General features: G+C 37.2%; 2 protein-coding genes across 2 annotated transcripts; one reads left to right on the top strand and one right to left on the bottom strand.

Moving 5' to 3' along the window:
• The first annotated feature begins 448 nt into the window (after positions 1-448).
• On the top strand, positions 449-9009 carry LOC121384376. Its single transcript, XM_041514748.1, has 6 exons — positions 449-1111; positions 2115-2289; positions 3768-3791; positions 4206-4391; positions 6642-6755; positions 7851-9009. The coding sequence occupies exons 2-6, from the start codon at positions 2120-2122 to the stop codon at positions 7954-7956; spliced, it is 600 nt and encodes a 199-aa protein (XP_041370682.1). The 5' UTR covers positions 449-1111; positions 2115-2119; the 3' UTR covers positions 7957-9009.
• Positions 9010-10231: 1222 nt separating this feature from the next.
• Positions 10232-25851, bottom strand: LOC121384755 (peroxidasin homolog pxn-2-like). Its single transcript, XM_041515297.1, has 9 exons — positions 25682-25851; positions 24337-24394; positions 23590-23684; positions 22273-22374; positions 21436-21531; positions 17729-18608; positions 13900-14072; positions 13073-13175; positions 10232-12637 (listed from the first exon to the last, which is right to left on the bottom strand). The coding sequence occupies exons 1-9, from the start codon at positions 25785-25787 to the stop codon at positions 12565-12567; spliced, it is 1686 nt and encodes a 561-aa protein (XP_041371231.1). The 5' UTR covers positions 25788-25851; the 3' UTR covers positions 10232-12564.
• Positions 25852-26371: the final 520 nt, after the last annotated feature.

The following is a 26371-nucleotide window of genomic DNA, read 5'->3' as shown; positions in this document are numbered from 1 at the left end:
ACTCTGATGGAACAACTTCTGTTCTAGAATATTATGGTGTTGTTTGAAATCTGGAAACAATGAGCATGCCTTAAATTGTGTATCAAATTAGAGTAGTACAATGTTTCATGTGATGACAGGTCTGTTTTTGTAGGTGGGGTTTAATTTTTTTTTTTTGGGGGGGGTGTGTTGTTTTGGGTTTTTTTTGTTGTTGTGGGGTTTTTTTTTGGGGGGGGGGCGGTTTGTACATAAAAAAGAAATACGGTAGATTTTAGGAGAAAAAAGTTAAACTGAAGAATTTTATAATATATTGAAAGTTTTAGCAAATATAATTTATCTCTCAATGAGTATAAAGTGCGACTTGTCATTCTGTCTTTAATATATTAAAAACTAATATTAATGTTTTTAAAACAAACAAACAATTTTAAAATGTATAGTTTTGGACAGGATTCTAAATAATGTGAGGCATATTTGAATATAAAATTGTTGCTTTACTGGGCTAATTTATTTATTTATTTATATTTATTTAGAAACATTTTTTTAATTCTGAATAATAACGTCTAAATAAGCCAGAAAATATTTTTTCGTGGGGGGTTTTCAGTTGAGGTTGAAGCACGCTGTCCGGGCAGTTATCTGGACTGTTTGTCCATGGCAGTGAGACGATGGTTAGTGGCTAGTGAAAGAGAAGTCGCTGTAATGGCCTTATACCTGTCTACTAAGCCGTTAAACTCGCTTTGCGTGGAATCTGATACCGGGGTACGAAACCAGTATCTACCAGCCTTAAGTCCAATCTTTTGACCACTACACCATCAAGGCCGGGAAAATATAATAACCATTACAAGCGGTGTACTATCCATTCTATTTTTAGAATCGTTCCTCCATGGTAATTTAGCCCAGCTGGAACCAGACTTACAGGAACTTCGGTTAGTTTGATTTGTCTTTCTCTCGCTCGATCTGGTCACTGTTGAATGTTGAATATGTCGCAAGATGTGTTAACCTAGGACACCACATCACAGACGTGGTGAACATCTACAGAAGCAAGGTTACAGCTTTACAGTTTCGACTTCTGGAATTTCTTTAGAAGAACTGAACGGTGAACGAGTGCTGACTTTCTCTGAGAGGAAACTCAATGGTTGGTCTCAATATCCTGTATCTTTTTCTCTTTCTCTCTCGCTCTCTCTCTCTCTCTCTCTTAATTGTTGAAGTTTGAAGCATTAACATAGCGGTAATATAACATTAATTATTTTTGTCAAAACAAATATAAATAGTAAATCCACATATTCGTAAAAAGGAAAGTTAGTAAATGTTTTGGATTTTGTCAGTTGTGTGATGTAAGGGAAAGAACTCCTGTATGACTTCTTAGCTTCGTTAGTATTTTCTGTGGAAAGGTTTGTTTGTTTTATTTTGTTTAACTAGAATGTTTAACATCTAAATTCTAACAGCCGATGATGAATAAATCAATGTTCTCTAGTAGAGAACATTGATTTATTCATCATCGGCTGTTAGAATTTAGATGTCAAACATTTGGAAATTTTGACATATAGTCTTAGAGAGAAAGCCTGCTACATTTTTTCAGTTGTAGCAAGGGATCTTTTATTGCACCTTTCCACATACAGGATAGCTCGTACTACGGCATTTGATATACCAGTCATGGTGCACTAGCTAGAACAAGAAATAGCCCAATGTACCCTCCGACGGGGATCGATGAAAACATTTGCATCTTTGAGCTTTTTTCTGTGGGAACTAGCGAGCGAGTGCGTCACACACACACACACACACACACACACACACACACACACACACACACACACACACACACTCATGGACGAAAATGTACAGGAAGTTTTCCTACTCTATATAAATAAAGATAAAAATATAGCTTGCATCACCCAATCTCACTGAAGACTGCCCTAACTCCAGATATCGTTCCTGCTCTGTCAGTCTCTTTCTGTCGGTCTGTTTGTCGGTCTCTCTGTCTGTCGGTCTGTCTCTCTCTCTCTCTCTCTCTCTCTCTCTCTCTCTCTCTCTCTCTCTCTCTCTCTCTCTCTCTCTCTCTCTCTGATTCTCTGTCTCTCTGTAGTTCATAAAATAAATATTATGCTCTATATACAGACATTCCTTTCCTCTGTTTCCAGCTGTAATGTCTACCCAGGCCGTGTGGCACCACTACAGCCCGCCCACCCAGTGCGGGGATGGGCGCTGCGAGGACCTCTTCCTCGACTTCCTCCTCACTGTCGTCGTGCCCAGCGGAGTGGGCGTCCTCCTCGCCTTCTCACTGGCAGTTTTCATGTGCTGCTCGGGCTCGAAAAGGTAGCAGCACGTCTAAACTTCACTTTTCATCTCGTAATGCTTTTAACCAAGAGTGCACACTTTCTTGATAACCGCCCAGCTAATAGGGGATAAGGGGCAATTGTAGATCTTCACTAGCCACGAGGGGGCTCTGCCGACTTGGGTCTATATCTGAACATGTTTGTAATGGGTCAAGGTATATATGTGCCAAGTTTCATGCTTTTAACCAAGAGTGCACACTTTGTTGATAGCCGCCCAACTAATAGGGGATAAGGGGCAATTGTAGATCTTCACTAGCCACGAGGGGGCTCTGCCGACTTGAGTCTATATCTGAACATGTTTGTAATGGGTCAAGATATATATGTGCCAAGTTTCATGCTTTTAACCAAGAGTGCACACTTTGTTGATAGCCGCCCAACTAATAGGGGATAAGGGGCAATTGTAGATCTTCAATGGCCACGAGGGGGCTCTGCTGACTTGGGTCTATATCTGAACATGTTTGTAATGGGTCAAGGTATATATATGTCAAGTTTCATGCTTTTAACTAAAAGAGTACAAATCTAAAAGGGTGTGGGAGACATTTGTAGATCCTCTGCTGACTTGGGTCCATATCTGAAAATACTTGTAATGGGTCATGGTATATATGTGCAAAGGTTTATACTTTTAACGAAAAGTGCACAATTTTGTTGTTATTCGACTCACTAGTGTAAAGAATTATCTATTTGACAATTTTCTCTTATAGGCTATATTGTGTAGTAGAGTTTGTTTTGTTTAACGACACCACTAAAGCACATTGATTTATTAATCATTGGCTATTGGTTGTCAAACATATGGTCATTTTGACATATTGTCTTAGAGTTAAAAAGTTTGTTTTGTTTAACGACACAACTAGAGCACATTGATTTATTAATCATTGGCTATTGGTTGTCAAACATTTGGTCATTTTGACATATTGTCTTAGAGTTAAAAAGTTTGTTTTGTTTAACGACACCAATAGAGCACATTGACTTATTAATCATCGGCTATTGGTTGTCAAACAGTTGGTAATTTTGACATATTGTCTTAGAGAGGAAACCCACTACATTTTTCGATTAGTAGCAAGGGATCTTTTATATGCACCATTCCACAGACAGGATAGTACATACCATGGCATTTGATATACCAGTCGTAGTGCACGGACTGGAACGAGAAATAATAAACCTGAAAATTAATTAAGAATCACCTAGTTTTGACTATCTGACTTATATTTTGCATGTGGTGGGAGAGGGGAGATGTGACCCAGTAGTAAAGCACTGGCTTTTTGGTATTAAGTTATGCTTAAAAGAGTAGTTTAAATTTTATTTTTGTGTATATTAATCAGTTGTATGAATGAAAATATAGACTGGATAGGTTGAAATTTGTATCAAAGCTGGTTCGCTGTTTGCAGGTTATCAACGCATTGCTTTCTGTCACATAAAACGTTTTCAAGTGTAAAGTGTAAGACTAAACTTTTTTTTCAGGAAACGTAAACATGAAGCTGATGAGTGAGTATTGTTAACACATTTTTGGGGGGGTTTTGAAGCATGTTTTTAATATAAATATTAGAATATCTTGGAATCTCAGTAAAGAAAAATACGAAGAGATGTATTATTTTAAACAATAAAGTTTTAAATTAGGCCTAATAATATATAACTTAGAACCACCTTAATGTTATATGTTACAGTAATTTCATAGTTTACTTATAAGTGTTGTTGAAATTTTCGAACATCCTTTATATTGAACACAAATCAGTCAGTCATGTTTTACAATGATCAGATGTTATTAGATTATGCGAAATATGAATGACTTAATATTTTGAAAGGGGTTGGCTGGGAAGACGAGGAGAGATAATTTCATATTTGTTTTAAAGTGTGTTAATTTCGTGATAATACGGTATTAGTACTGTTGTCTGGTTTTAGTCCACAGTTTAACAGATACGACTCCGTGAGAAGAGCTTCCCTCACCCTCCGACAGATGTCAAAGAAGAGAGACACGCCCTTAATGGGTAACCGCAGTGAGTCCATGACCCTGGATAGGGATCATATATATAGGCGTGGTTTCAGGCCCAGAGACGCCTGTCAATCAGCTCCCGGAACTCTTCAGAGGTGAGACCCAGAGTATAAACACACATTTTATTTTTGCCAAAAAATATACATTTTGTAGGCATACATACATATTTATATATAATAATAATATAATGTGCACACTGCGGGGAATGGTATGTAGCATCGGGTTACAATCGATAAAATTCTATAGTAAATGGGTAATGCATGCATAGCAATAATATACAATATAATAACCTATGTCATGTATCAATGGTGTCTGTTCTATGCGTGGTAGCAGTGTTCAAATGCTTACACAATTTAATTAGCTGTTTTGAATTGTCGCTGGACAGTAGTTGCGTTAATTTAAATGTTGATGGTTTATTATAATAAAAAGGTTTAATATATTTATCTCTTATGTTACTGAAGAAAGGACACACTAAAACAAAGTGATATTCGTCTTCTACTACATTCATATTGTACAGACGACAAATTCTATTATTCCTGTTAATATTGTGTTATCTGCCCGTTTCTATAAAGAGATTATGGGAAGATAATCTATATTTACTCAAAATATGTTTGTATTTCAAGGCAATAGGTTTCTGAAGATAAGGTTGTAAGCAATAATTATTAACAACGAATTTGTATAACAGACATTTTGGAGAATTGTTGAATACAGCATACATAGATTGGATAAATTGATCAGTCATTCTCTGTTTAAATAGTGATATAAATGTGTTGCGATTTTCTAGATTTTGATTATACCATATGTGACCAAAACCGTTAGTGTATATTTATATGTATGTATGTATGTATGTATGTATGTATGTAATGTATGTAATGTATGTATGTATGTATGTGTATGTATATATGTATGTGTGTGTGTGTGTATATATATATATATATATATATATATATATATATATATATATATATGATATCATCATTTATTTATTTATTTATAATTTATTATTAGTTTTAATAAATTTAACGACGCACTCAGTACATTTTAATTACGGCTATATGGCGTCAGACATATGGTTAAATACCAAAGAGATCATATAAGAGGAAACCCGCTGCTGCTATTCCATGGGCTATTATTTTCGATTAGCAGCAAGGGATCTATTATATACATCATCCCACTGCCAGGATAGTACATACCACAGCTTTTGTTACACCATTTATGGAACACTGGCTGCCGCTAGGACGAGAAATAGACCAGCGTGATCACAGTCGGGAATCGATCCTAGACCAATCGCGTACCAATCTGATTAAAATTAGCTCTACTGTTCTACCAGTAGATCTAACAGCATTGTGTGGACTTCCATGTCCAGGTGACATTTCATCTATAAATAACAATTTAAATATCGACCAATTACACTTCGCCTTTCATAGCGTTATTCGGGAGCATACAAATTCTAAAAATATCGGGCGAGACTATTTATGCAATAGGAGAACTTGTTGGTCTATTTCAACATTGAAAAAACCAGGGGGGGGGGGGGGAGTGCAGTAATAAATTCTGGATTGTATACTAGTATAAAAAGATTTTATGGCTATACCATCACGGGTTTTTTTTCCGTCTTGAAACGAATTTTATATAAAATTTTATATTGAAATTAGTTTCCGGCATACTTCGTAATTCACCCGAATCATTTCGTATAGCCTCGGCATAATCCCGAATGTTTTCAAATTCTTTTCAAATCACTGGCATGATATTACAAGTAAGGTTTTGATTGGTCGAATGAAAGGTCAGCTGGACATGAGCTCCAACGGGCTGCTGTTAGATCCACATGTAATAGTAATTAACCAATGAAGCTAATTTTAATTAGATTGATCGCGTAACAGGGGAGCGCTTTACTACCGGGCTACATCCCGTCCAGTAGATGCAATTATTATTACTATTAGCGTGTCCATTTATGTATTACCATCTTGAAATATAATTGTGTTGTCGATTATAAATAAAATATAAATAAAACGAAAGCATCATCCACTATAAGTTGTCTTGTGTGATTTATATATAATATAAATAAAACGAAAGCATCATCCACTGTAAGTTGTCTTGTGCGACTTATATATAATTGTTATCATCGTGTTTCGTGTCATATTTCTTTATAGGAATATAAATACAAAAATGTTAAAATAATGCATTTGCTAGTCTAACGTGATACATGTTTGTTTTAGAAGCCTCTTTGTAACATGAAATTAATACTCCCTTGTTTTCCCACCTCGTTCTCAGAGACAAACGGCGACGTGGCGAGCAGCCTCTTTGTAACATGAAATTAATACTCCCTTGTTTTCCCACCTCGTTCTCAGAGACAAACGGCGACGTGGCGAGCAGGAGTCGACGTCGTCGCACCCTCCACCACCAGACTACCGTCTTCCGCCAGACTATCTCGGCCACGACGGTGATGACGACGCGTTTGTAGCGTATGTATTGCACTGAACATTGTTGACAGGGTTTTGTAACTCGGATTATATTTACTTCTTAACACACTGACCGAATTATTGGAGATAAATTGCAGTTAGAGTTGCTAAATAGAGAATAATACATGAGTGGCCGTTAGAAACCATTTATCTTACAATGAGTTGTTTTAAAATGTATCTAACGAGTGAAAGTGAGTTTCATACGTTTTTAACCAACGAGTTGTAAGATAAACGGTATCTTACGGACACGAATGTATTATTGTATTTCTTACATATCCTCAAAAACCAGGTTTTAAGCAAATTTTAACATCTTTTTCGATTAAAGGTTATTTATAGCCCATACACTAGTCACTAACTTACGTGTCACAGACAAATGATTGCCAGGTTAACTATACGGCACAGTGTAATCGATTTCGATCGTGCTGTTTTTTTCATTGGATGTATGGCATTGCTGACCTGGTCATCACCTAGGAGCAGCCAGTCGTGTGTCTTGCAATTGTTAACAAACGTACGTGTGTAAACAACCATGTGTTATCAAAAATAACGAATGATGTTCTCACCAACGGGTGTGTAAGAAAATCTTTATATCAACCAGATTTACACTGCTAATATTCTAAAGAAAAAAATGTGTTTGATAAGTCATCCCAGTTCTTCGAAAAACTCTATTAGTTTGAAACGTGTTACACTGGCAATAACGCGAGGACAGTGCCTTTAAAAAAGTGATGGGTTTTTGTTTTCTATCATGTCAATATGTTTTTAAAAGTTTGTAACATTCATGATCATTTCATTCCTGATATAATCAGACATAATTAACGTTTTTACAAGGGGCACGGAGTGTAAAACTACGTACCCTAAAATATTGGAAATTAATGGATATATGGGTTTTTTAATGTTAAATGAATTATAAAAAGAGAACTGCTGTTTAAAAATTGCCTGTGTGCATGAAATGCAGTCTCCAATTTCAAAACATTTCAAACCCATAACCTCCACCACCACCACCTACTACTACTGCTGCTACTACTACAACAACAACTATTTCTACTACTATTACTACTACTACTACTACTACTACTATTTATTTATTATTATCATTTGCAGAGACAACATTCCCTTACAAGAGATGCGGACAGGCGCCAATGACGTGGCTCGCCGAGGAGTGAGGAACTCTGCTCCTGTGGGATACGACGACTACATGACCCGATGATCATTTGTGTAGGATATAACACAGTATGTCACACTGTGACTTGTGTAGGATATAACACAGTATGTCACACTGTGACTTGTGTAGGATATAACACAGTATGTCACACTGTGGCTTGTTTATGATATAATGATATAGCACAGTATGTCACACTGTAACTTGTGTATGATATAACACATTATGTCACACTGTGACTGACTTGTGTAGGATAGAACACATTATGTCACACTGTGACTTGTGTATGACATAACACAGTATGGCACACTGTGACTTGTGTAGGATAAAACACAGTATGTCACACTGTGACTTGTGTATGATATAACACAGTATGGCACACTGTGACTTGTGTAGGATAAAACACAGTATGTCACACTGTGGCTTGTTTATGATGTAATACAGTATGCCACACTGTGAATTATTTATGATATAACACAGTATATCACACTGTGACTTGTGTAGAATATAACAGTATATCACACTGTGACTTGTGTAGGATATAACACAGTATATCACACTGTGACTTGTGTAGGATATAACACAGTATGTCACACTGTGTCTTGTGTAGGATATAACACAGTATATCACACTGTGTCTTGTGTAGAATATAACACAGTGTATCACACTGTGACTTGTGTAGAATATAACACAGTATATCACATTGTGACTTGTGTAGGATATAACACAGTATGTCACACTGTGACATACCAGCATGTTACACTATGACTTGTTTAAGGTATATAGAGATTAGTAAATGAACACGAGTATCATACAAACATTTTGAGCTAGTTGATGAATTATTATTCCTCGAGCGCTAGTTTTGAAAGCAACACATTACTAGACTTACAGACCTGACTGCCTTGTCTGTGATCCGCACAATATGAGGTCAGCTGACGGGTCACCGAAGGACCGCCATGGCAATATTGCACCACACGGACATAGTTCCATAAATTATGCTAGTCAAAATAATCCATCTGCATGATACTTCACAATAAAATGTAATAATAATTACATTAGTATTAGTGTGTGTGTGTGTGTGTGTGTGTGTGTGTGTGTGTGTGTGTGTGTGTGTGTGTGAACCACAGGTGATCAAGTACCGGATGATAAAAATAAACTACAATTTTTTCCCACATTCTGAAATCATCAATAAAGCAAGTGAAAGTCACCAACTAATTAAAATATTACCGAATTAATGCATATACTTTGTCAATGTCAATGTCATAATAATTATACGCAATGGCCGATATAATGACATCGACAAATATGCATTAATAATTAGTTCGGTAACATTTTGATTAGTTGGTGACTTCTACGTTTTTATTGATAATTTCATAATCTGGAAAAACGTGTAGTTTATTTTTATCATCCGGTAATCGAGCACATGTGATCTGAATGTGTTCACATTATTTTATTTCTGAATTGGCCATCCACGTATTGGAAAACAGGAGAATAACGCTAAAAGAACAAACCCTGTACTTTCCAGAATAATTACTAGTAGTTGGATACTTAATCAGATATTAGAGTAAAAAGTTTGTTTTGTTTAACGACACCGCTAGAACATATTGATTTGTTAATCTTCGGCTATTGGATGTCAAACATTTGGCAATTTTTTACATATAGTCTTAAGAGAGGAAACCCGCTACATTCTTTCCATTAGCAGCAAAATATTTTTTATATGCACCATCCCAAGACAGAATAACACATACCACGGCCGGAACGAGAAATTGGCCATTGGTTCCACCGACGGGGAATTGATCGATCCTAGACCGACCGCGCATCAGACGAAACGCTTTACAACTGGGCTATGTTCCGACCCATCAAGCAGATGTTAAAGTTACAGTATCTGGAACAAGTACAAGTGTTTTAGAACAAATAAACAACTCACCCACCCACCCTATTCTTACATTTACACAAGATCTTGTAAGACAACACAGCAAGAAGTCAAAATAAATAAATATATTTCCAATCCAATTTATTTTTGTTCTTTTTATTACAGCAGAAGCTAAAAAAATATATATAGTCATATATAGCTATACATGGAGACGTACACCTCTATGCTATTACATTCGGTGGTATCAACCGTATTAAACAGTGGGTATTAAACAAGTTACTGCATATTACAAAAGTAAGTCCCCAGTGGCATAGGTTAGGCGTCCGCTATAACAGCTTGCTCTGAATATGCACATTTAAAAAAAAAAAATTGTCTGAGACATAAAGTTTATACCTTCATAAATATATATGCCTATAAAAATTACAACCAAATAATTCCATTTACTAGTAGAAACCTTTTTTTTTTTTCTTCTTCTTTTTTTTTTCTTTTTTTTTGGGGGGAGGGGGGTCTCGAGTGTGTCACACGCATTAACTAGTGACGCCACTGTTTTATGCGTACACATTCAACACACACAGTTTACCTAGAATTCTTTGCAGTCAACTGACAAAAGAAACAAAGATGGTGACCATGCTATATTTAGCCACAAATTATTCGGGAAACCCCTCGTCGTCCAGTGCAAGACTTTTAAAATTATTATTCTAAAGTTAATTATGGAAAGATTATGCGTAATTAATTTATAATGATTTATTACAAATAAATGTAAAAATAACGAAATATTGTAGTTTCAGCTTTGACATAGGACATGTAAGCCATCATGTAATACACGTACAAAGACGCAGCTTGGTTTTAAAAAGATAGCGAGTGATAAACGAAAGTTATTTCACGAGGGACTTAAGCTTGATAATACATAGTAATAAATTTGATATTCAGTGTAGTACCTCCAGCCTGGATACTTTTATTCAGTCGACATTAACTGTTCTGTGCCGATCATTTACAGACTATAACAAAACCAAAACCGTGTGAATATATACAGTTTTCTTTCATCCGTGTTCAGTGTGTAAAATAATTTTCTCCAACTAAATTATTTAATTGAAATGAAAAGGTGCTGATAAACCCATCTATCATCGTCCTTCGTTAATCGAGATTTCGTTTATATTGATAAGACATCTGGCAGTTTCCAGAAATTACGACTACTTCTACAGCTTGGTCAAGGTTAATTGCATGTTACATCTGATTTAGTACGTGCCCGTTCATTGGTTACACTGAACTGAACTACCTAATTAAATGACCCGTTAGACATGTGTGAGAAATTATGATTTTTATTTCTCCGGTTATGACTGCCCGCTGGGGTAATGATACTATGTACAGCCTTCATGTAATACGTGTACATGTACAAATATGCAGCTTGGTTTTAAAAATAATTCTTGATGTTTCATTACCACCAATCTATGCATTATACAGTCAGGTCTTGTATTGTGAGAGCTGATGACGTCAACTGTGCAGGACTTTTTATTTGGTCGCAGTTGTTTTAATGGAATGAAACAATTACAATACACGTTGTTTATAAAAAAATAAAGTGATTGACCCCAGAAACAAATATGATAATGTCAGGGTTATGGTCCTGAAACCACTACCTTACATTCATGTTACAACGTCCCATATCCCCCCCCCCCCCCCCCCCCCGCTTCTGATGCGATATGTATATAATATGGATACATATTGTATGTTATAGTAATAATGAACATGGATACATAAAATATCTATGGGATTACCAGTGAAGCTGGAAATAAAACAGAGAAAATATAAGCCAGGTAGATTTTTAACAGATTAATCCACATTGGCATATGTATAAACATTCGTGAAATCCATCCAATTTAGCGCTTGTATATAATTTCTTACATAAATAATTATATAAATATTTTAGCAGTATTTCACTTTGATTTGGTAACGATATAAATAAATGTGTTATTTTGGGAATTATTAAACTGTTTAGACAGTTATCCTTCCTAAACCAGTTCCCTTTCTGATTATACTTTCATTAACTTTTCAATTTATATATATATATATATTCGTTCGTTAGTTCGCTCGTTAGTTTCGTTTGAAACAATTCATTGTTGTACCATTTTTTAAATGATTTAAAATTAATTTTCTATGTCCGAATAAATTCTGTGAAAAATACTACAATATCGAGAGAACCACGTAACTTCTATCTCTATAAGGTACAGTCCCTTAGTAACTACAATGCAAAAAATCAAACCCATTGTAGACCGACCACTAAAAGTGTGAGTTATCCACCCTTACACCAAAACACAGCCTCATTCTGTTGTCATATAACATTACACATGCACATGCACTAATAATATGGCCGTTCATTTCTTATATTATTATTACTGATAGTCTCCCATAATTCCTGTAAGGAATGGCTTATGTACTTTTATATTGGGTTTTATATTTTATTATTGTGTGCATGTGAGACTCAAATAAAATATCTGTCTATCTGCACAGTTGTTGTCATTTATATTAGTAATAACAATAACACGTAACTTCCAATCACTGGCTTATTTAAATGCTACATAGGTCACCTATTTGTAACCATCAAAGAAAGATTTGAAAAGACATAATTTCTGTGTTTTTCTGTATTCACCGAAGACCGATTTCCTAAACCAGACTATTTATATTAAGTTGCTACACAAAATAACGAGATGGGGAATGGTGACATGGTGTCTTTAACAGGCCCACGCATGTAGGTTTGTCCATTTGCCCAATGACTTGGCTAACATTTACTAAGGTACATCTCGCCACGCTGAGAGGTCCAATTCAGGAATGGCACTGCTGTCACACGAAACTATTGGATTGCTGTAAAACAATAGAAAATAGAGTTTAATTACATATCACTGGAGGATCCAGGGGTGTGTGTGTCAGTGTCAGAAAAGAAAAGAAAAGAAAAAAAAGAAGAAAAGAAAATGGAAAAAAGGAAAGGAGTCTCCCAAAACCTCAAATTCGGGAGAAATTTATACAGATATTCGGGGAAAATGTTCTAACTTGAGACCTTTATGCCATGTATTTCCATCACTGTACCCTCAAAATTAGTTGGAATCCATGTAAAAATTATTAATGATTCGTTGGCAACCTCATATAGCTGTTTGGTAGTAATGCTAATATGAACAGATGTGCATTTTCGTTTAATTCGGGCAAAAGCCAGCCTGCCCCTACGAAAATGGGATACCCGTAAGCCTATGACCCAAACAAACCAAAAAAGCTATTGAAATAATATTTATGTTCAAGACTTACCTGAATGATGGCTGTGAGAATATATCGGACTGAAGGGCTTTAATGGCAGTGTTGTCACACATGATCCTGGACAGCTTCACTTTCTTTATCTCGCGTAGTTGAGCTAGGTCAAATAGTAGTAATACACATGTATGAACAGAATATGAACATAGGTGAAAATAGTACCGTAGGAACTATATGTTAGGGGTGTAGCGTGCTGTAGTGGCGGAGGGATCACAAGCACATTTGTTTGTGGTTTATATAATATTGTAGGACAAAAAGTAAACGCCCAAGGAGTGGAGGCGCAGACTACATCTCCCGGATTCTATAGGCCTGAAGTATGATCAAATTCTTACAGTTATATTAAGTAAAATAGACTACGAATATAGAGGTGGGGTGGGTTTTTTTTGTTATACTATATAGTGATATCTGTAATATACAATATCTACGTCACTGTCTCTAGTTCTCAACTTGCAAACTTGTTTTCAATAACAATATCGTTTAAAAATCTTCCATCAAATGATAAAGATTGATAATGGGTAATAAATAGAATACCCAACTCGCTACTGAGCAATACCGTTTATCTTGCACTCGCGAATTGATGTTGTCCTTCCCTCACCAAAGGCTCGAGAGGAACATCAATTTACTCGTACAAGATAAACGGTATTGTCTCGTAGCTCGTTGAAATGATTACATAATTAGACATATACATGATACATGTGCATAATGATGTATAATAATAATAATAATAACTTTTTTAAAAATTAAAATAATAATAATAATAAGCCCATCTTAAGTATAGTCAGAACGGCATGTTTAACGTCTGCGTTCATGACACAGTTATTCACCTGGTGAAAAGCAGACGTTTTCATCCTCGGACTCATACCAGAATCTGTCGCCATTCTTCAGGTTGTAGAACTGTTTGGCCAGAATGTAGGCGAACGTCGTACCGACGAGGCCACCATCGACGGCGGGTTCAGACATCCCTCCCACGAACACGTCCACATCGTCGATATTATTCCTGAAAAGACAAGTAATACAATGACCTGTGACAGCCACAACACAATTGTAACGTTATCATATACTGTATAACAACCGCTGTTTTTAACAATAGGGATAACTTGTTCCTATGAGGGTCAGGGTGTAGCCCAGTGGTAAAGCGCTCACTTGATGTGCTGTCAGTCTAGGTTCGATACTCATTGAGCTATTTCTCGTTCCAGCCAGTGCACAACGACTGATATATCAAAGGCAGTGGTATGTGCTATCCTGTCTGTGTTATGGTGCTTCTAATGACAAAATATAGCTGGTATATATGGTTAAGGACCACACAGATATCGAGTTAGGAAACCCGCTGTCGTCACTTCATGGGATACTCTTTTCGATTAGCAGCAATATGCACCATCCCATAGACAGGATAGCACATACCACGGCCTTTGATGTACCAGTCGTCGTGCACTGGCTGGATCGAGAAATAGTCCAATGGGCCCACCGACGGGGATCGATCCCAAACCGACCGCGCATCAAACGAGCGCTTTACCAATGGGCTACGTCTCGCCCCAACAATAGGGATAACTTGTTTCTCAGAAGCCACCCTGACAGTGGTAATAAACCAAGCAATTTCCCCATACGTACCAAATCCGAACGATAAAACAGTTAACTGCGACCAAGACTGTATTTGTGCACACTACAGAGTCAAATTAGGCCTCTGAACATTGCGAAAAGAAAACGGGTTACCTGAATTTATTTTGGCGTAACCGATAAATGGTTTACGCAAATATTCAGTTCTCTGAGGCCTGCATTTTCATTTCTACTTACTTTCGGTGCTTATATCCAGTTAAGGTTCAAACATGCTGTCCTGGGAACACACCGCAGCTATCTGTGCAGGACAGTGGGTTAGTTGTTAGTGGTTAGTGAGAGATAAGAGGGTGTAGTGGTCTTACACCTACCCATTGAGTCGTTAAAACGTTCTCCGGGTGGGAGCCGGTACCGGGCTGCGAACCCTGTACCTATCAGCCTTATGTCCGATGACTTAACTACGACACCATCGAGGCCGGTTTGAGGCCCACAAATGGGCATTTGGCAAAATAGTGGTTGATTCCATGAATCTCTATCTAGTGCCTCGTGTATAGGAGGATAGCCACTCTCAAGGATATCCTTTACTGGACAATACACCCTTTTTAACCGACACAAAGAGGACTGCCACTCCCAGAATAGTTTACTAAAATAAACTAGTACAGGACCAATCTCTTTTGATTAAATATAGCTGTGATGGCATGCACTCATAAATCACCGTTAAAACAGCGTTTACATCAGGTGTTAGCGAAAAGTGAGCATATCCTGCCCCACCAGTGGCACCCATCACGAGTACTGCCACCACAGCCGTCAAGTCAGTCACTTCGTCTAAAATGATGAGAGACAAAATGTAATACTAGTAGTTATTAAACAGATTCCTTTAGATGATTCTCCCGTTCAACGAAAACTTTGTTCTATCAGAAATGGCTCGAAACTATATTATTACACACTTGTAACTTCTGAAAAGCCCAATTCTGCAATACCAAAATGGCAAAATTATTTTATTTCAGACCTTAATTGGCACACTATTTATTTAAAACCATTTGTAACCACGCAAGAAATAAAACTTATATGGTTCCAATATAGAATTCTTCATAGCATATTAACTACTAATAGTTTTGCATATAAATTAAAATTAATTGACAGAAAAACGTGTACGTTTTGTCATGAAGGAAAAGAATGTATAGTGCATTTATTTTGGGAATGTGAAATTGTTCAGAACTTTGGAATGATTAATTTAAATTGGTTATCAAACTCATGTAAGCATATATGTAATTTAAAGCTTTCTCTTGAGCTAGTGATATTTGGATGTAAAGAAAATATTAAAACAGATAATGTTTTTGACCTGCTACTATTATTAGCTAAATATTTTATATATAAATGTTAAATGCAAAGGGTCCAATTAAATATTATACGAAACTAAATATTTCCTATTTATTCCAAAACGAAGCTAAACAAAGATATAAAGTAGAAAAATGTATTTATCTTAGTAAGAACAATCTTAATAAATTCTTCACCAAGTGGTCAGTGTATTATTCTCTCTTTGAACAGACCTAATTTTTGTAACTTTCCTTGTGCATCGTCTTGTTCCCAGCGGTCCACGCATTAATAATGTATATATATATATATATATATCATGTGCGTATTTTAAATATTTATGTTCGTCGTTCATAGAATGTTAAAGGATGAAAGTGGTGTGGGGTTTGGAAGCCAGTACCCTAAAGTATTATATTATGTTGTTTTATTATTTTTATGTACACAACCCATGTTTTACCCTTGGCATGTGTTGTTCTAATTGTAAACAAGGGGCTGGCAATTAAAAAAAGAACAATAAAAAACCAAACAAAAAAACCAATATGGAATTGCATTAATAGTAATCATGTCGTTAAACGTTCATTCATTCATTCATTCATTAATAGCAATCATTTTGGTCAGTATTTAGTAGATATAGCCTCCAAATATTTACCATAAAACATTTTGAATGTAAACCAAATCCAAAGCCAAACATTGCTTTCATGTCCATATCCAATCAAGGTTCAGGCACGACTTCCCTGTACCCTGCTTCTGGCATGGCCAGTCGCTTTGTCTAGGACTCCCCGCGTATTCAGATTGAATTGCATTCGTTACAGACACCGGCCTCGGTGGAGTCGTGATTAAGCAATCGGACATAAGAATGGTAGGTACAGGGTTTGCAGCCCGGTACCGGCTCCCACCCTGAGAACGTTTTAACGACTCAATGGGTGGTTGTAAGACCACTACACCCTCTTCTTTCTTACTAACCTCTAACAACTAACAACTAATCCACTGTCCTGGACAGACAAGACAACCCAGATAGCTGAGGTGTTTGCCCAAGACAGCGTGCTTGAAACTTAATTGGATATAAGCACGGAAATAAGTTCAAATGAAATTAAATGTAGTTTGATCTGGGATATTTCAAATACAAACGATGGGGCATGACTTGGCGTAGCCCAGTGTTAAAGCGCTCATCTAATGCACTGTCGGTCTAGGATCGATGTTTGTCGATGGGCAGTAAATAGGCTGACTGGATGTATGTGTGTTAACAATTTCAAGACATACGACTGGCTGCTCCTAGGTGTGATGACCAGGTCACCAGTGCCATATATCCAATGGAAAACAACACGAATTCGATTACACTGTGTAGTTAACCTGACAATCATGTGTCTGTGACGCATAAGTCAGCTACAAGTGCAAAGGATTATAACTATCTTTTAGTAGAAAAAGATGTTAAATTTTGCTTAAAACCTGGTTTTTGAGGATATGTAAGAAATAGAATAATACATTCGTGTCCGTTAGATACCATTTATCTCACAACTTGTTGTTTAAAAACTTATCAAACTCGCTTTTGTTTGTTAGATACATTTTAAAACAACTCGTTGTGAGATAAATTGTATTTAACGGCCACTCATGTATTATTCTCTATTTAGCAGTAAAATATTACTTTACGTGAGTCTTCAGTTGTAAAATGTATTAATTGTTTGCAGTGAATGGACACGATTCTCCTGCTGGCTTCCTTACGAATTATGTTAGATGGAGTGTAAGAAATAGCATCACACATGTAGCCTTGAACGAAAATAAGAAACTTACCTGTACGCTGACAAACACCTTTGGGTAAGCAGCGCTTGTAAGTTGTGCCTTCTGTATATGTTTGTGAACCCAAGCCTAGGAGTATTGCGATACCATCGTCTAAACCACGGATCCCAAGACCAGTTGTAAAACCTCGTGGTACGTCTAGCATTTCTCTTAAACAGCGCGTGTCCTCGGTTAAAGCTAAACGGGTTGAACGGGAACCTAGTGAGATCCCTGTGGAGAAAATTGCGCCAATCGAATCTGTTGGAAAACGACGTGTCGAAATAAGCCCTGTTGGCTAGTTTAAAGAATTCCATGTACGACGGAAGTCCGTGATCTCGGCCCCGTTGGATATTCCTGGCGACCAGGTCAAACGACTGACCACTGGCTGTAGAGTCCTCGAACAGGTGATCGGAGACCCCCGGAGAGAAAAACTTGTCCGCTCTTTGACAAGGCCGCGTGGAAATGCCTTTGAGGATCTCATCCACTCCTTTTCCACTGTTCCCTGTTAGGAAGTGTGGTCTAAAGTACATCTTGTCGATCAGCTGCTCTGGGTTGTCGTGCGTGTTGAACGTGCGGGTGATCATGGAGTGGCCGAACCGGTAGGCGGCAGTGGCGAAGCTGTTAAAAATATCTGCATTTATTTTGTGGCTGTAACGGTACCGTTTGTTCAGTCCGTGTCTTGTCATTCCGCGATCTCCCAGGACTATGGGCAGGAACTGGTGGTATGTAATGTGCTGCAGCAAAGCGGATACGATTCTCCTGCTTTCCTGGAACAAGGTATCGTCGTCCCAGTGGGGATTCAGGCCCTGTAAGGTGGACGCGAATCGGTTGTGTGCTCGGTGGAACACCGTGTGCATAGAGGCAAGTCCAGGGAATTCGTTGATACGAACATCACCTGAGCAAAAACAAAGTGAAAAATACATTTGTTGAAGGATTTTCTTTCTTCTCTTTATTTTTTTTTTTTTTTTTATCTTTCTTTCTTTTTCTTTTCTTTTCTTTCTTTCTTTTTTATTTTTTTTCTTTCTTTCTTTTTCTTTTCTTTTTTTTTTTTCTTTTCTTTCTTTTCTTTCTTTCTTTTTCTTTCTTTCTTCTTTTTACGACACCACAAGTGCACATTAATTTATTCTTAATCATCAGCTATTGAATGTCAAATATTTTGACATATAATCTTAGAGAGGAAACCAGTTACATTTTTTTTCCATTACTAGCAAGGGATCTTTTATGTGCACTATCCCACAGACAGGAAAGCAACAACCAGAGCCTTTGATATACCAGTCGTGGTGCAATGGTTAATACTTATTAGAGGAATGCTAAAGTAAGGCTTTTGGACCATTACGCAATTTTATCTATAAATATTTGATACGAGTTTTCTATAACAATTTAAACAAATGCATTTTAGTAGACTCTAGTTGTGTCGTTATACAAAACAAACTTTATTTTTTATTTATTTAGTAGACGCAGCCATTGTTTTAGCCGTTAAACTATCAGGATTAATATATACTTAATAAGACGAGTGTTTCCCTTTACCAAGACCAGACGTAACTTCTTGTTCACACTTGCAATGTCACCATGAGAAATAAAAACAAATGTAAGTGTTTTTCATTAGAATCACCCAAATTCAAGCACTTTCTAAATATGTATGAACCATGCAATTTAACGAAACTAATTACACTAGGGATGGGGTTTTTAATAATGCACCGTCTGAATATATCATCTGTTTATGGGAAATTACGGTAATGTTTTGTAACATTAGTTTTTACAAAATTGTATTTGTTCGACTCATTATACTGCCTATTATAAAATAATTGTTGTAATATTAGATTGGTGAAACTGGTGGATTAAAAGTCCATTCTATAGTGTCGACGCTTAAAACGTCCATTTAGTATTGTTATCGCAGAGTGGTCTTTATTTCGAGCAATATTACCTTTCGAAAATATTTTCGAACACCTTGTATGGAAGACCATATATTTATTAAGTGCTTTACACATATTTTTTCATTTGAAATAGTTTGTTAAAAAAAGATTTCGTTTTCAAACGTCTTTAAAACGTAATATTTATGGTTTTCTCAACCATTAAAAGTCATTTAAGAACGATGGAAGGGGAGGCAATAATTGTATTTGTGTACACATTTGTCTTGACATGATAACGAACGCCACCTAGTGAGCGGGCGGTGCATTAGTTCTGTCACGCCAGACGTGGTCATAGCCGATCTAAGATCATGGTCAGAGTGGTTTGGTACCACGTGTTTTCTGACAGCTAGACATGGGCGGAAAGCGGAAGATCCTCTATTTTCTGACCGCTCATCTCACATTAGCGTTTTTCTGGAACACTGTTTAACTCCTGGTGCATATATACGTTAAATGAAGGGTTTAATGTGACGATGTTATGCACTACGTTTGTATATTTTATTTATCACTCCATACACAGGAGGGGCGGGACGTAGCCCCGTGGTAAAGCGCTCGCTTGATATGCGGTCGGTCTAGGATCGATCCCCGTCGGTGGGCCCGTTGGGTTATTTCTCGTTCCAGCCAACGCACCACGACTGGTATATCAAAGTCCGTGGTATGTGCTATCCTTTCTGTGGGATGGTGCATATAAATGATCCTTTACTACTAATAAAACAAATGTAGCGGTTTCCTCTCTATAACTGTGTCAAAATGACCATATGTTTGACATCAAATAGCCGATGATTAATAAATCAATGTGCTCTAGTGGTGTCGTTAAACAAAACAAGCTTTAAAAAAACATACACAGGATTTCATGAATTCACTGGCATTGACAAAACGCCCTGTGCAGAGATACGGTTTTAACAATGTTAATGGTTTTGTTATTCACATGTTCAATCTCTGCACTGGGGTAATCATTATTAAGCAATAATTAATACATAAATCAGTGATTGACCAGTTAATGTGTGACGTTATTGGGATATGCACAAGCAAATGTATGAGACAGAGTATGTAATGCATAAGGGAGAGTTTTCATTGGTTGGCTAGTGTTGTGCGCCATTGATGTAACTAATGTCTAAACATCAGAGGGCTCCCACGGCAGATGGCCCACTAAATAGCTCAATAAAATATTGACATTTAATTTGTCCCGAGAAGTACTTTATTCACCCCAATTAAATAGTCGTGATATCGCACTTGCTATCGATATTTCGATATATAATTTATTTATGGGTGCGCAGTCATATATCACAAATTGTTTACATCTTTCACGTTCAGCCAAGGGTCTTTTAACTGTTTGCCTGTTGGTTGATAACTGCGAGCGTTAACTCAAAGTAACGAGCACAGTGTATATATCTCTCTATGTGTTTCTATACAGTGGGGTAGCGAGGGGGGCCAACTGGGCCAACGCCCCCTAATCAAACCTTGTTTTCTTTTTTGTTGTATAAATTTAATAAAATTATACATACATACATTGCCCCCCCCCCACCCCCCCCCCCCCCTCCCAATATAACATCCTGACTACGCCAGTGTTTGTGTAACGCTTTACGTGTCTCTCTGTGCTCCTCTCCTCTCTCTCTGTGTTTCTCTGGCTCTGCCCCTCTCTCTCTCTCTCTCTCTCTCTCTCTCTGTTTCTCTATCCAACTCTCTCTCCAAAGTATCAAACTAACGATTTCTTAGACAACAAATAGCCGTAGTTAAAATGATTTGAGCTACAGATGAACAAACATTCCTTTCGTTTTCTTTCTTAGAAAGGTTTGGTTTGTCGACGAATGTTACCTGAGTTAAAACAGAAGTTGGTGATGTTTTCCACGCACGGCCTGTGGAACCGGGTCGTCTTCGGTAACAGGTTAAAGGTGGAGGTGCGGAGGAGTCCTGAAACAAAGCAAACATCTTCGAAAACAGTACAACACCATAAATGTAAACTGCATTATAAGAAATTCCTTTTTCTTTTTTCTTTTTTTTTTTTTGGATAAAAGACAACACAACAATAACAACATCCCCACACCCCACCCACCCCAAATCGAACCCCACAAAAAAACACCCCAAAACACACAACATTGCACACACAGAGTGACACACACACAAGTGACCCCACACACAAACACCCAGTGACCCCAAAAAACAACAACAAAACAACAACAAAAACAACAACAACAACAACAAACAAACAAACAAGAATAAAACAAAACAAAACAAAAACCCCAACCCCTCATCCATCGAAAAATAAACACATATACATACACACACACAGTGACACACACAGTGACACACACACACACACACACACACACACACACAGTGACACACACACACACACACACACACACAGTGACACACACACACACAGAGTGACACACAAGAAACCCCCCATAAAACCCATGCATTTCTTATTACCTTGGCCCATATACTACAAACTGAATAGCCACAACGCAGTATAATTATGATACATTTTGGTAAATGGAATATCACGTTTCTGGAAATCCTGGTGTTTTTTAGAAATTCCAAATGAATTTTATGCTATACAGGAAAGGTAAGTAGCTCGAGAACAGATGTCAGTCGCTTTAAAAATGATTGTAAAATCTCCCGTCTTTAGAAGAAGACCGCTATGATTACCATTTTTATGTAGTCTGAGCTGAGTAATTTCCTCGTCGTTGGATCCGTATATCTGTGAGCCGTCAATGTAGGAGGTGATTACATTCACTTGTTCTCGACGACCTACGTATTAAAATAAATACAAGTACACACATGCAGCAAAGGTTATTAACAATGGACCATTACAGTAAGGATTGTTTTATAATTGATATCTTCCCCAACAATACCCCCCCCCCCCCAATTTTTAAAAAACCACCAATAACTGTCGCTGGCTAAACTGAATGTAAGCATAAACACATACACACACACACACAGAGAGAGAGAGAGAGAGAGAGAGAGAGAGAGAGAGAGAGAGAGAGAGAGAGAGAGAGAGAGAGAGAGAGAGAGAGAGAGAGAGAGAGAGAGAGAGAGAGAGAGAGAGAGACACACACACACACACACACACACACACAGACAAAACACACAGACACACACAAAGAGTAGGCTACGTGAAACATCTGTGCAATTAAAACGCATAAATTATTAATAATGTATTTTAGTTATTCAAGTCACATCATATGATCCTGTCCAGTGTATGATTTTGAGGAGAGTCCAGGAGCCCTAGGCTCGCATAAATCACGTAGGATTCTCTAGCTTGGCTAGCATACGAGTCCACATAGCTCGCATAAATCACGTAGGACTCTCTAGCTTGGCTAGCATACGAGTCCACATAGCTCGCATAAATCACGTAGGACTCTCTAGCTTGGCTAGCATACGAGTCCACATAGCTCGCATAAATCACGTAGGACTCTCTAGCTTGGCTAGCATACGAGTCCACATAGCTCGCATAAATCACGTAGGACTTTCTAGCTTGGCTAGCATACGAGTCCACATAGCTCGCATAAATCACGTAGGACTCTCTAGCTTGGCTAGCATACGAGCCCACATAGCTCGTAAACATTATTTGTACAAATTACATTGATTCTTCGAAATGACATCGTCAACATATATCTCAAAATCATGGGAAACCACAGTCTTGAACAGCTATCTTTCCCATGGTATCATGCAAAACATTTAGTGTATATTCTGTTCTACTGGAGACACACGGCAGGGTCGCTGGGTTAATGGCGGGCTCTAAAAATTGGCAAACAGGGAGACAGGGAATCCTTGTGACACTTAAATTTTTTAAAGCTAAAATCGCACACTGCACTCCCAAGACCGAAATTTGAATTTAGTTTAGAAACCCAGAACACAATCAGAACCACAATAAAAAACAACCCTCCCTGCATTTGTAATTTATTTCACTCTACCACTTTATACTTATTTTACCTCACTAGCTTGTAAGTTATTTGATCTTACCCGTTGTCTTAGTAGGCATGGACCGTCTGAACTCCATACAACGAATCCGGAAATGTCTATCTCTGGCAGGGATGGGAATTGGAAAGCACGGTCCACTGAAATTAGCATATTTGTTTTAGTAAACATACATTATTAAAGCCAAGAAGAGTTGGCAAGTTATGTTGGTGTTTAGTGAAGACTGTAAAAGCCGGGAAATTCCACATCATAAAACGTGGTCTGTGGATTAATTATTAAAATCAACATCATAATATTATTTGACATGCGTTATCTTTCGGACAATATACGTAAAAACATGCTAAAATCACCAGAGCCGTTCTTAGTCCCCTACTAAGCAAGGCATTGTCCCTCCCTTACCTAAGTGCTCTGTTTTGGTTAAACATACCATTTGTATCTAGTTGAAAAATATTTACATTACCGTTAGACCGAGTACTCTGACTGTAGAGGGCTAGACGGACATTTGGACAGATATTCATATATATATATATATATATATATATATAGATAGAGAAGAGAGAGAGAGAGAGAGAGAGAGAGAGAGAGAGAGAGAGAGAGAGAGAGAGAGAGAGAGAGAGACGTTTTTCATGATAAAATTAATTCGGTTACTTATCAAAATGGTCCTAACATGTTCGCAAGACAATGATAATTTTAACAGATAGAAAGGCTGATGAGATTCAAAATAAATAATTGAAAATAAAGAAGAAAAAATTAATATTGGCGTTTCTTTTGTTGTTCAGTATATACTCTTACCGTGTATAATAATGGCTATGCACGGCGCCACGTAGACTCGAACAACAATCCGTTGGTTCTGTAACATACAAACATATTATTATTACAGACATACTTAAAAGCAGCCCAATACTTATATTTTATCTAGTTTTATATTTTATTGTTCAGACTATCCATTTCCGTACAACTGAAGTGTTTCTGGTCATCCTGTTGTTTCTAATACCACAATTTGCATTTTTTTTTTTTTTTTTTTTGTTTGTTTTTTTAAACGCACGTTTATATAGACGAGCTCTACTAGTCTATTTTTAAGGGTATTTCATCGTTTCAACGTTACAGATATTTGTCTATTGTAACTTTATCGATATGTGTTACAGATGTGTAGATTAACCCAAACGTAAGCGATATTAAAGACAGAAGTGCATTTTCCCCTCTGTTATATATGCTAATATATACGAATAAAATGTATTTTCACTTTGGTGTCAGTCAAGCTAGTTCAGGTGTTGCCATGAAGGATGATTAATATGCACGTGCTGAGATATTGATATTTTCAAACACACCCGTGCAGGAGATGCCCATTGTAGATGAATATCGTCAACAACGGATGGTGGTGGAGATAACTTTTGAAACGTGTGGGTTTTGCTCCATGGTGATGATCCTGTCACGATAACTTTACTATTACATCTATAAATGACCAAAAATGCTTGCCTTGTGACATGTAATTTAACTTGTAGCCGATTGCCCTGTGAAGTTTTATTACCCATATGGTTAAAAATATCTTGGTACATATCATTGATACCTCCCACTGGAACGGCAAGTGGGACGTAACAGTTCGTGACGTCATCGATTGGCGCAATACAACTTACAGGAACGTAAACCAAACGAGTTGAGTGATATAAATTAAGATCGATTATGTGTAATAAATAGGATATTAAACTCCCTACCATTTCGTATTATGTTTATGTCTCTCGTGAAATAATCTTCATTGTCCCACTTGCTAAAGCTCGTGACAGCTGAACATTATTTCACTTGGAACATGAACATGATATGAAATGGAAGCTAGTTTATTATCCTGTAAAAACTGTCGCACGTGTACTGTAAATAAGTTTTAGTTGGAAAAGACGTTACAATTTATTTTAAACCTGGTTTTCGAGGATATTTGAGAAATAGTATAGTACATTCGTGTCTGATAGATACCATTTATCTTACAACTCGTTGGTTAAAAATATAAAACTGTTTAAAAATGTATCCAACTCACTTTCGCTTATTATGTGTGAGATTTGTTTTTAAACAAGTCGTTGTAAAATAAATGGTATTCGACGGCCACTCATGTGGTATTCTCTATATCTGTGCATAATACAACACTTACCATCAAATTCGGGTGTCGCCGTGATGTCGTGGTCCAGGAACTGCCCCCACTGCATGGCCATCAGAGTCAGACTGCGATGGTATTGGCTAGTGCTGTCCGGTAACATACAGTTTGTGCTCACCAAGCGGGCAGACGGTAGTGGAGTCGATTCACCACGAAACAGCCGAGGTTTGCTCACCCCTTACAACGATATAATACAGACATTGTCATATACTCCACAACAAAAGTCCAACCAGTGCACCACAACTGGACAAAGGTCGTGGTATGTGCTATCCTGTCTGTGGGAAAATGCATATAAAAGATGCCTTGCTGCATTAGGGAAAATGTAACGGTTTTCCTCTGATGACTACAAGTCAGAATTACCAAATGTTTGACATCCAATAGCCGATGATTAATAATCAATGTGCTCCAGTGGTGTCGTTAAACAAAACAATTTTTTAACAACAAAAGAAATGGGACTATTTAACATATACACTGACACACTTTGAAAACGCAAATCGGTTTTAATGTGATACTAAAAAATATATCTGATGTATATCTATGAATGTTTTAATATAACATGCCAAGGTGTATTCCCGCATGTCAACGTGGGTTTCTGATTTATAACGAGGGTCTTTTCATGCAATTAACACAAAATGGTGAAAACTCAAAATTTAGTGTAAAACTGAAAATGTGTGCAGTATGTTCACA

The sequence above is a fragment of the Gigantopelta aegis genome, chromosome 10, assembly GCF_016097555.1.
Source record: "Gigantopelta aegis isolate Gae_Host chromosome 10, Gae_host_genome, whole genome shotgun sequence".
Lineage (NCBI taxonomy): Eukaryota > Metazoa > Mollusca > Gastropoda > Neomphalida > Peltospiridae > Gigantopelta > Gigantopelta aegis.
The sequence above is the reverse complement of the archived record's forward strand: the minus strand, read 5'-3'. Positions and strand labels throughout refer to the sequence as shown.